The sequence below is a fragment of the Populus euphratica genome, unplaced genomic scaffold, assembly GCF_000495115.2.
Source record: "Populus euphratica unplaced genomic scaffold, PopEup_1.0 scaffold76.1, whole genome shotgun sequence".
NCBI lineage: Eukaryota > Viridiplantae > Streptophyta > Magnoliopsida > Malpighiales > Salicaceae > Populus > Populus euphratica.
In genome coordinates this window covers 965,817-976,336 of record NW_011499890.1, presented here as the reverse complement: position 1 = coordinate 976,336, position 10,520 = coordinate 965,817, and the positions used below count along the sequence as shown (strand labels likewise).

Below are 10,520 nucleotides of genomic sequence, written 5' to 3'. Positions count from 1 at the left end.
CCTGCTGTCTTAGTTGTTCGTGCTATAAGTGTTTTTGCTGATCTAGCAATCTTGCAACTGTTAATGAGAATGTACATTGCCTCCACTCACTCACTGATTGCAATTTCTGACATTAAATAGAACAGGCTGTTATAAAAGAAAAATATGGTGAACAAGGATGCAATGTTGGTGAAGATGGTGGTTTTTCTCCAAACTTATCCAGGCAAGTTTTTCTTATTTGATGCTTGATAATCCTGTCTTTGAAAATGTTGTGACAACTCCCAGTCTGCAAATCAGCCTCTGAAAATAAATTTCTGAGAATAAGAATGATTGGAAAAAGAAAATAGATCAAGGAAAAGTACAGTGCATGCGTAAATCATAAAAAGCTACCATATCTTTTCTCCAGGATAGTTACAATCTGCTGTCTGCCCCCCTAAAGGAGAGCAATGTATGTTCAAAACTCATATGGGGTTCTTATTTGATTATATCCATTGGCAGTGTTCAAGAAGGATTGAATCTTGTTAAAGAGGCTATCAGCAGAACAGGGTACAGTGAGAAAATTAAGATGGCCATTGATGTCGCTGCTACCACCTTTTGCATAGGTAATCTGCTTTTTTCTGCACAATAGTCATATTATTATGGTATGTGACTTGTCATAAAGAAAATAAAGAAGTTAGTCAATGGTCAAGAACTGTTTTTGAGATCATGGTCCTGTGCGTAGTTAGAGAAATTTCTGGGGAAATGTTAACTCTTCTACTGTATTATGCGGCCTATCTACGGGTTCTGCCTCATTTCTAACTTATGGCCCGGAAACCGAGGATTTTCTTTTGTGTACGGGGACTGCTTGCTTTCAACAACTGATCCTGTCTTTTCGCTTCGACCCAATGTAGGTACCAAGTATGATTTGGACTACAAATTCCAAAATAAATCTGGGCAGAATTTCAAGTCAGGAGATGATATGATTAAGATGTACGAAGAACTATGTGCTGGTATATATATGGATGCATTCTAAGACTTCTTTGCTGCCATAAATTTTTCAATATTTGATGTGTACTTTTCTTGGGCCTCAGCGTACCCAATTGTTTCGATTGAAGATCCATTTGATAAGGAGGATTGGGAACATGTCAAGCGTTTCTCTGACCTTGGACTTTGTCAGGTATGTTCATTAAATTTGGGTTTATCTTTTGTTTACATACATACGAGGAGCTGTAAAAGGATTTGTTCTCAGGTTGTAGGGGATAACTTATTGATGTCAAATCACAAACGTATTGAAAGAGCAATACATGAGTCCAGTTGCACTGCACTTCTTCTCAAGGTATATAGTTAGCATCAGATGAATTCTTCTTGATAAATTTTTGCTTAGCCTTTTCTTTTTCTTGAATTGTTTTTCTAATGTTAATAATGGTGGATTTCTGTATTGCATCACATAAAAAACCTTCAATGAAGATTAGGCAATTGATCCAGCATGCTACATTTATTGCAAAGTAGAATATATTTTTCCAATATCACATGTATGTGATATTTATACGTGATATTATGGTGATCTGTCAGTGGCTTTGGCATATTTTATAATCTAATTACCATGGCTTAAATTAGGTAAATCAGATTGGGACAGTAACAGAAGCCCTTGAAGTGGTGAAGCTGGCAAAGGATGCCCACTGGGGTGTGGTGGTATCTCATAGAAGTGGAGAAACAGAAGATTCTTTTATAGCTGATTTATCTGTTGGCCTTGCCATGGGTCAGATCAAAACAGGCGCTCCTTGCAGGGGAGAGCGACTAGCAAAATACAACCAGGTTCACTTTCTTTATTGTTACCCAGTTTTTCTTGTGTTTGTGCTGGGTGGGTGGGGATGAGAGAGAGCCTGATTGCTAGCTAGTGCTCCTATAAGTATGAAGAAATGAAAAACTTTTACCATGAACCTCCATGCCTGTAAGATTGATAGTGACTACCATTATGATCCTTGGGCAAGACAAACTTCAAGTTTGGGAAGAGTAGGAAGAAAGGAATAACTCCTAACCATTCTAGTGAAAGCTTTATTCACTATCGTGGTAACAGATTTTCCTGTTGTTCTTTCTTTTTTTGTATCTTCATGCTAATGAACAATGCTACTAGTTTTTTTTTATATCATTATTTTTTTTAAGTTGTTAATCTTTCATACCCTTTTATTAAATCTAGTCTCCAAGAAGAAAATCACAGACCTATTTATCTGTTAATGATATGCATGAACTTCCCTTCATTGCAATCATATGTGATAAGAAACTGAGACTTTTTTTATTAATCTGTAAAGGCTTACAAGTTGAATGGCTATCAAGGTTGATATGAACCTAATATACATAACTTTCTTGCAGTTGCTTCGGATTGAGGAAGAACTGGGTGATCAAGCAGTTTATGCAGGTGAAGATTGGAGAGCAACCTGATCAGTCCTTCAAAGCTTTTCATCCTGCAGTCCTTTATGATCTAAGTTTGAGGCATCAAAAGTAAAACTCCCTTTGTATTGAGCAAGTGGCATTCTGGAGCAATGTTGTAAGTCTTTCTTTTGGCTTCGTGTGAGTGTGCCCCCACCCTATTTTTTTGGAGAACATGAAGGTGCTTTCAGAAAACTTAGTTGAGTCAGCCAAAGTTCTGTTACAGACCTTGTTTTTAGGTAACTGTAAAGGGAAAATTCATTCCTGATCTGTAGTGCAAAATCCCTTTATCTTTTTAGTTCTTTAGCTACTGTTTGTGTGTTACGGATTATGCAGATCTTAAAGCTTTTCAATCCTTTGACTTGTTCCAGTTCATTTCCTACCATTGGTAACCTAAATGGCTTTTGTGGCTAGCATGTCCTCATGTGCGTTTCCATTATCTTCTGCTGTATGTTTTGATCCGATACCAGTAGCCAGGAAATTTATGGTTGGCGCTCAAAAGTTTGGGAAAAAATTGTGTTAGCTTCTTTATGATGTTTTGAGTGCGATATGGTGGCATGCTGCTAAAAACTCGATATCATCTGAAAGAAAGAAACTAATGGATCATTGTTAGGAGGGAAACAGCCCCTATTGCATTTAACATGTGAACCGAAACGACACTGGAACCTTTTTTTTATTATTATTATTGATTGATTGCCATTTCCGTGAGAATATATAAACTTGCTTGCTCCATGAAGTGAAAGACAACGATGTGCGTTTTGTTAAATACAGTACTTGCTTTGATCGACCAATTGACACCTTACGTTTGCTAGATTTTTTATTTTATGATCCTTAAACCTCTAATTCTTTGGCTTTGTACACTCCACGCGTCTGAAAAAGACAGACCTTCAATCTTATAATGGTCAGGGAACGAGGAAATGTTGAATCGTAAGATCCAGCAAATATCAACGGAACCGCTAATGAGATCCTCGAAGAAGTGCCAGAGCCAGCTCCGCTGCCCATCCACTTGGCTTTTTTATTTTTGTGCCGGGGTGGTGGTGGGGGTGGTGTTGGTGAAATCTCATGATTCTCCTAAATCTAATATACATGGAATTTTTATTTTATTAAAATAAGAAAAGAAATTAGTTTTGATGGCAAAACCAACCTAAAAATATAAAATGATTCTAAGAAAAATAATTACTGTAAATTAAGAGAACCTAACTAAAACCAACTCGGAAATCGATCAATGACAGAAAAGTTGCAGAAATAAGCATTAGTTCTGATTATATGTATAAATTTTCAAAAAATTATCTCCAAAAGGGTAGAGCTAGCCATGCAAGCTATAGCCATGAAATCTCAAAAATCATAAATATCACATTCTTTTTATTCAACCATTCATAATTTAGATCGTAAAGAAAGCAAATTCCATTCATTTAAAATGATTAAATAGAGAGAGAGCAAAATTTCCGGATCACCATACATATTACAAATCAAGTGCCAGCCCAACCCTGAAGCTGAAAAGGGTTTCTCAAGTCTAACCCCTTGACACTAGCCCTAGCCCTGGGTGGACAAAAGTACACAAAACGACAATATAATAACCCGTTACTCTCATAGCGAAACCTGAGAACATTTTTCTAGCGGATTCAGGACCATTTTTATTTTTCAGGAAAATAAACATTATCTTTAATATTTATTTCTTATTTAATTTATGAATACTTATATTAACTCTAGTTTAAGAAATCAAATATTATCTTTATTAATATTGGGTTTTTTTTTTCAAAAATTTCCGTACCTGGATATCCTAAATAATCTCTCATAATTCTTATTAAATCTCAAAATATTAAAGTCTACTAAATACCAGATGGACTAGTCTTTGGAAAGGAAAAATATTATTATAAATAATTTAGAGTTGGTTTAGGAATTTCTAAACTAAATGAAAAAAAAAAATTATTAAGAACAATATCTAATTTTATAAAATGAATTAATTATACAATGGAATTAATATAGAGATTTCTAAATTAATTAAGAAAAATAAAATTACTAAATACAATATTTAATTTCCTAAAAAATCTCCTGCATCACTAACTTTTTCAGCCAACCAAACAAAACAGAAAAGGAAACCTTTCTCCAACTTTGACTCCTCAAAAACTTCAAAGCCTTCTTACAATCAATCTTCAACCCCTATATTTAAGAGAATTCATGTAAACCTGGTAATAAATCTTCTCTCTTGATTTACAAAAACCATTCCCACTTTCTCTCCAACCAAACAGAATTTTCGTTTCTCTATCACATTACCTCTCCTCTAGCTATATCTTCAGTCTTCCTTTTCTTCGTATTTTCTCCATGTTTATTTCGTTCAAACCATGAACAAGGTCCATGAAAACAAAAATAGATAGCCCAACTCGTTTTTTCAGAGTTTTTCCTCCTACCCTTTTATCAATTTCTAAGAAGTAACCCCCAAACAATGAGTCGTCTATTTAGCCTCGGGCTGATTGCATCATGGTACTCCTCAAATATAGGAGTTTTGCTATTAAACAAATATTTACTTAGCAACTATGGATTCAAGTACCCCATATTTCTCACTCTGTGTCATATGATGGCATGTTCAATGTTTAGTTATATTGCAATTTCGTGGCTCAAGATTGTGCCTTTGCAGACCATGAGGTCAAAATCACAGTTTTTGAAGATCTCTGCTCTTGGGATCATTTTTTGTTCCTCTGTGGTGGCTGGAAATATATCTCTTCGATATCTTCCAGTATCGTTTAATCAGGCTATTGGGGCCACCACCCCATTTTTCACTGCAGTGTTTGCATATTTGATGACACTTGGAAGGGAAGGTTGGCTTACTTATGTTTCTCTCGTTCCTGTTGTTGCTGGTTGTGTCATTGCTAGTGGGGTGAGAACTTTTTTCTTCTTTCTTATATTTTTGTTGTTTTGGTGTATGATCGCTCGGAATGGATCCAAAGGATCCATATAGCCGATCCCAGCAAGCTTGGGATCGAGGCTTGGTTGTTTTTGTTGTTGTATATTTTTGCTTTTTGCTCATACAGTTGGTTCTCTTGTTAATAATTTTTTAACAACTTATTGCTTAAAGATAGCCGTTTGAATGTTTTTGGTAGAACTTCTTAGGTGTCATTGTCATTGAGATCGTTGTTGGTTATTGAAAATTGTTGGATTCTTACAATGGAAAGAGCAAGCTGGTGGCATTGCATGTTGCAACGAGTTTAATTCAATCTCTTGCAGAGGTTCTATACCGCGCTGAATTTGACAATTACTGTTTATGTTACTTCTCTTTAGGTGTTAATCTTTAGCTATAATGCTACTAGAACAGGTTTTTGAGGAACCTCTTTGATTGTTTTAGATAATTCTTTGATGTGTTAATTCTCTATTTTTCCTTTGCTGATGAAAAAATCATTAACAGATTCGATCTCATTTGTTTTTCTCATTACTTGACTGAAGGGGGAGCCGAGTTTTAATCTTTTCGGGTTTTTAATGTGTATCGGTGCTACGGCGGCACGTGCACTCAAGACTGTGGTTCAAGGGATTTTGCTATCCTCTGAAGGGTAATGAATGCCTCTGCATTTTGCAACTCAAAATTTGAACCTGCTCTCTATGTTCTTGTTCTAATATCAGGGTTTGAATGGACAAGATTTGATAATCTCACTGTGTTACCAGGGAAAGACTCCATTCTATGAACCTCTTGATGTATATGGCTCCGGTAGCAGTTGCAGTCCTTGTTCCTGCTGCTTATTTTATGGAGGGAGATGTGGTTGGAATCACAATTTCCCTAGCAAGGGATGATAAGAAATTCATATTCTATCTGATCTTCAATTCTTCTCTAGCATATCTTGTGAACTTGACCAACTTCTTGGTCACTAAACATACCAGTGCTTTGACACTCCAGGTATCTTCGGCGACTCTTCCTTGCCTGCCCTCTTAATAATGTTATACTTTTTATAAGTTGGGCATCTGACTTCTGATATAACCATTCCTTTACTCTATACAAATACATTGTTTCAAAAACTTGTAATCGCGGTATCCATCATCTAGCACGTTATCAAATTGAGACCCTCGTGTGCAGTAGGGTTTGCTCCTAATGAACCATGACCATTTAGGACTGTCCAAGCTAGGTTTCATTTTGAAATGGCCTCTGCAAAATCTGCAGTTGCACTGCATCTATTATCACAAGTTTTAATCTGGCGGACTGCAAATATCCAGCCTTTGTGGTGTTCCTCACAAGTCACCACACATCAATGACCCTTTTCTATATCAAAGCTTTGCTTGTCATGTACATTGAAGAATCAATCTTTTTCCTTGATAGAGTTTGGGGCATTAGTTGTGATTTTATTTGCATTATTCAGGGTAATCTCTAAATTCAGATTAAGATTCATGAGCTGTCTTTCTAGGTCCTGGGAAATGCAAAGGGAGCTGTTGCAGTGGTTATTTCAATTTTGATATTCCGGAATCCTGTTTCGGTGACTGGGATCTTTGGATACAGCATCACTGTGGCTGGGGTTGTTCTCTACAATGAAGCCAAGAAAAGGAGCAGGAACGATTGACACATCATGCAGTGCGTTCAAATATCGATTCTATCTATTTTATGATAATTTATTTATCAGCACGCAGCAGCAGCAAATTTTGTTGACCGAGATCGAAGCAAGTTTGTGCAGCAGATGCTATATCAAGAAGAGATACTCAGAGAAAGCAGAGACGCCCCTTCGGTGCAAGGTCATACCTTATCTGGGGAGTGGCAGAAAATCTTGATTGATCTTATTTTTCTATTTTTTGGTAAAAAATTATGATTATTTTTTCAGTTTCCTGGTCAACAGCAGCACCATTTGCAGTTCTCTGCTCATTTGGTGTGAGACTTCATCTTCACGGTGACAAACTTCAAACAGATAACAAGCTATTTTTTTATGTATCCCAGGAAATCGAAACCACAGGACTCCCATCCTCAATGTCATGGTATCGAGGCATCTTAAAAATAGAAGAAACATAAAACAGTTCTTTCCGAGGCACAAAGACGAACAGACCAATAAAAAACCTCCAAGGGAAAATGTTGAGTCCTGCTTATCACGTACATCTTAAAATCTCAGCAGTCATCATTAAAGGAAGCTAAAAAGAAAAATAATAACTACAGAGGGACTGGCTTCCTGCATGAAAGCCACTGAAGGAAATGATAAGCATCCTGAAAACGATTTCCGAATTTACAAAAGTGATTTAGGTAAAGGAGATAAATAATAGTTAAGCTCCGGGTTCAGGCTCATCCTCTTCCATCTTGGGAGCCAGGTAGAATCTGACATAGCCCATTTCAGCAATCTTGTACTCAACCACAACAGGCAGGTCTGGAGACATGCTGATTGTAACCGTGTTTGACAGTGGGGTTGCCTTGGTGAAGGAGTTCATGTACCTCAGTGCAAATGTCATCGACACTGGCTCATTCATCTCAATGACTGTTGCATCTTCTGGCTGTAAAATCACAACCCACCTTTAAGCAAATCCATGAAATGATATTGTTGCAATGCATACAAGACAGAACAGAATAGAGTGTGCTGAACAAATATCCCAGTGATATCTGTACTGATAAGTGATGACATACCTTGTCGACAGTGGTATTCTGCCTCAGGACGATATTTGCAGTTCCAATATCACCTCTTGTGGAAAACTTAACACCCTCCTTTGTCACAGAGATCACAACTACATTCACATACCAGAACCATCATGTTTTCATAACAATACACGAATAAAGCAAAACAAGCACGTAGACATAATGAGAAAACCTTTTTAACAGTACCTGTATCACCAATGCTAGCAAGGTCTTTACAAATCCTAGCAAACTCAGCTGAAGGCATCTTAACAATAGCATGGTATTCTGCCTCTGGAATTCCAAGGTGCTCACTATCAATGTCCATCAGCTTCATCTCAAAATCAGCAATTTTGTCCTGTGCTGTTGTTCATTGCAAAAAGAGAAACAAAAAACAAACAAATCAGTCAAAATTAACAGCAAACAATTACAATGGTTTATTTATACTATGTCCAAACACAATAAAGAATAGTTGCTCATATTTTGAAATTGAATGAAATAAAGCTGTGAAAGCTACAGCAGATGGAGCCCAAGCACCCGATAGAACCTCATATAAAAACAAATGCTCAAAACCCAACTATATTCTTCAAATATTTTAGAAATCTAGGCCAAAATAAATTTAATTTTATATTTAAAATGCAATTTTATCTTATTTCCTTGGCGGATAAACCAAGCAAAAGCATAATCAAACACCTATCAATTAAGACCTTAATTTAAAAATCAAATTTCTGAAGATATTCAAAATTAGTTTTCCATTCACGCACCGTCATTTTTCCAGCAACCGGACAGATCATGTTCTTTTAACAATAGCATATAATAATCAAGTAATATCAAAGAATTATACAAAAAATCCCCTGAACCAAAAAGCCCTGGCCCATCGAAAGTAAACCTAAAAAGGCAATTAAACCCTAACTCCCCAAAAAAGTCCACCGCAAAATCAAATCCGAATCAAAGAAAAAGAAGATAACTTACTGGGACTTTCAAACATGAAAGTGACAGTATCACTCCCATCGTCGCCTTTGATGGTGATGATGTCATCATTACCAGCGCACTTTAACATCTTAGACATGTTACCGAGATTCATGCCCATTGACGTGTTACGGTCGCAGCGGTAGTGCTCAAAACCCTCCGATTTGAGGAGTAAAGCCACCAGGGCAACGTGGCTGGAATCCATGGACTGGAGAGAGAACCCAGAGGACGAGAAGTCAAAATTTGCATCGTTGACCAGATCCTTGATGGACTCTAAGACCTTCTTAAGAAGAGATCCCTGTACCAGCCTCAGCTCCAACATCTTTCCTTCCTGGTGCAATTTAGGGTTAGGGTTAGGGTTTGTACTGCGAGAGAGAAGGGGAGAGAGAGGGAAAATGAGAGGGAATTTGAAGGGGAGTGAGGGGTTTTTAAATTAAAATGGTAGGGAAGGGAGTGTTGGCGGGGCTTTTGGATATGGGGCAGCATAATTCCCGCCACGGAATATTTATTGGGAAATGAGAAGGTGCAGAAGCCCAGTACTGTTTCCACGTAGGCCCATTAGACAGAGGGAGATATCACAATAAAGCTATAGATAACTTGAAATTTTACATGATATTCACTCCACGGGTAACACGAGTGACCCGACCATGAAATTATATATATATATGTATGTATTCTCATGTGGATGGAGATTTATTAATTTTTATGTTTTAAATTTTTAGGATGTGATTTTATAAGATTTCCAGTAATGATGTTTAAGTGCGGTCAACATTGGTCAATTAATTAAATAACTAATTTTTTAAATTTCAAAATAAGAATGACTAATCTAAGCATTGGTCAATCAATTAAACAATAATGATTTTTTTATTATTAAAAGATGGTTATTTGAACAGGGAAGAAATTGAAATAAATCTCCTGATAAAATAAAATTCAAGTGGGAAAAAATGAATTTACTTATACAAAAAAAAGGTCATTGTTTTTATTTTATTCTATAAAATCATGGTTTTCCAAATAAAAATATATTATAATTTGTAAAGCAAGTTTAAACTAAAAATAAAAAAAATTTCTATTAATTTTATGAGACTCTATTAAAAATAAATTAATAATTAACTCAAGGAAATAATATAAAAATTAATAAAATATAAAATATATATTTTATTCTCATTGACTGCAATTTTTTTTAAGACCTTGTATATATTAGTTCATATATATATATATAATATAATATAATATAACTATAAAAAATTAAATATTATCTTAAAAGGCATAGTATAATAATGTCTTAAATATTATTTTACTTATCTATATAAATATACATTTATTTTAAACTTTTTTCTTAAAAAAAAAAGAGGGCTTAGAGAATATAGTCCAAGCGTGTGCCTAGGCCTTCAATTCCAAACTCGTGAGCTTGGGCTCTAGAACCCACGTCAAATACAATTTTTTGTTTTGTTCAAGTTTGCAGACAATGCATTTTTAGTCCAGGCAAGGAACGCGTTATTTGCCTGAAACAAATTCCGATCACCGCCCTGAAACAAACTCCGATCATGTTCGGTGACTGAAAAGTGAGCCTAACTTTTTAAAACCACAAACATGAAAAAACACA

At 35.9% G+C, this 10,520-nt stretch overlaps 3 protein-coding genes across 4 annotated transcripts in view; 2 read left to right on the top strand and 1 right to left on the bottom strand.

Moving 5' to 3' along the window:
• The window catches only part of LOC105131092 (cytosolic enolase 3-like), a 6,367-nt gene extending 3,600 nt beyond the window's left edge, over positions 1-2,767 (top strand). The window contains exons 7-13 of one of the 2 annotated variants that reach the window (XM_011033889.1): positions 126-202; positions 478-581; positions 870-968; positions 1,050-1,135; positions 1,208-1,294; positions 1,576-1,773; positions 2,329-2,767. In XM_011033889.1, coding sequence (XP_011032191.1) covers positions 126-202; positions 478-581; positions 870-968; positions 1,050-1,135; positions 1,208-1,294; positions 1,576-1,773; positions 2,329-2,397 — 720 coding nt within the window. In that variant the 3' untranslated portion in view covers positions 2,398-2,767. Of the gene's footprint in view, positions 1-125; positions 203-477; positions 582-869; positions 969-1,049; positions 1,295-1,575; positions 1,774-2,328 lie in introns of both variants that reach the window. The other variant, XM_011033888.1, reaches the window with a different exon arrangement.
• A 1,685-nt stretch (positions 2,768-4,452) lies between these two features.
• LOC105131090 (probable sugar phosphate/phosphate translocator At5g05820) lies at positions 4,453-7,467 on the top strand. The gene is made up of 4 exons (XM_011033886.1): positions 4,453-5,260; positions 5,824-5,927; positions 6,040-6,268; positions 6,771-7,467. Exons 1-4 carry the CDS (start codon positions 4,829-4,831, stop codon positions 6,921-6,923), a joined length of 918 nt encoding a protein of 305 aa, XP_011032188.1. The 5' UTR covers positions 4,453-4,828; the 3' UTR covers positions 6,924-7,467.
• On the bottom strand, positions 7,357-9,345 carry LOC105131091 (proliferating cell nuclear antigen). The gene is made up of 4 exons (XM_011033887.1): positions 8,921-9,345; positions 8,159-8,311; positions 7,964-8,061; positions 7,357-7,833 (listed from the first exon to the last, which is right to left on the bottom strand). The coding sequence occupies exons 1-4, from the start codon at positions 9,237-9,239 to the stop codon at positions 7,609-7,611; spliced, it is 795 nt and encodes a 264-aa protein (XP_011032189.1). The 5' UTR covers positions 9,240-9,345; the 3' UTR covers positions 7,357-7,608.
• Positions 9,346-10,520: the final 1,175 nt, after the last annotated feature.

Excerpts from the sequence above, each read along its gene's own strand:
- LOC105131091 (XM_011033887.1), bottom strand. The coding sequence starts at position 9,239 with ATGTTGGAGCTGAGGCTGGTACAGGGATCTCTTCTTAAGAAGGTCTTA. Across the intron at positions 8,312-8,920 it reads TTTCATGTTTGAAAGTCCCA|CACAGGACAAAATTGCTGAT; the intron begins GTAAGTTATCTT and ends AATGAACAACAG. Across the intron at positions 8,062-8,158 it reads TGCTAGCATTGGTGATACAG|TTGTGATCTCTGTGACAAAG; the intron begins GTACTGTTAAAA and ends ATGTGAATGTAG.
- LOC105131090 (XM_011033886.1), top strand. The coding sequence starts at position 4,829 with ATGAGTCGTCTATTTAGCCTCGGGCTGATTGCATCATGGTACTCCTCA. Across the intron at positions 5,261-5,823 it reads GTTGTGTCATTGCTAGTGGG|GGGGAGCCGAGTTTTAATCT; the intron begins GTGAGAACTTTT and ends ACTTGACTGAAG. Across the intron at positions 5,928-6,039 it reads ATTTTGCTATCCTCTGAAGG|GGAAAGACTCCATTCTATGA; the intron begins GTAATGAATGCC and ends CTGTGTTACCAG.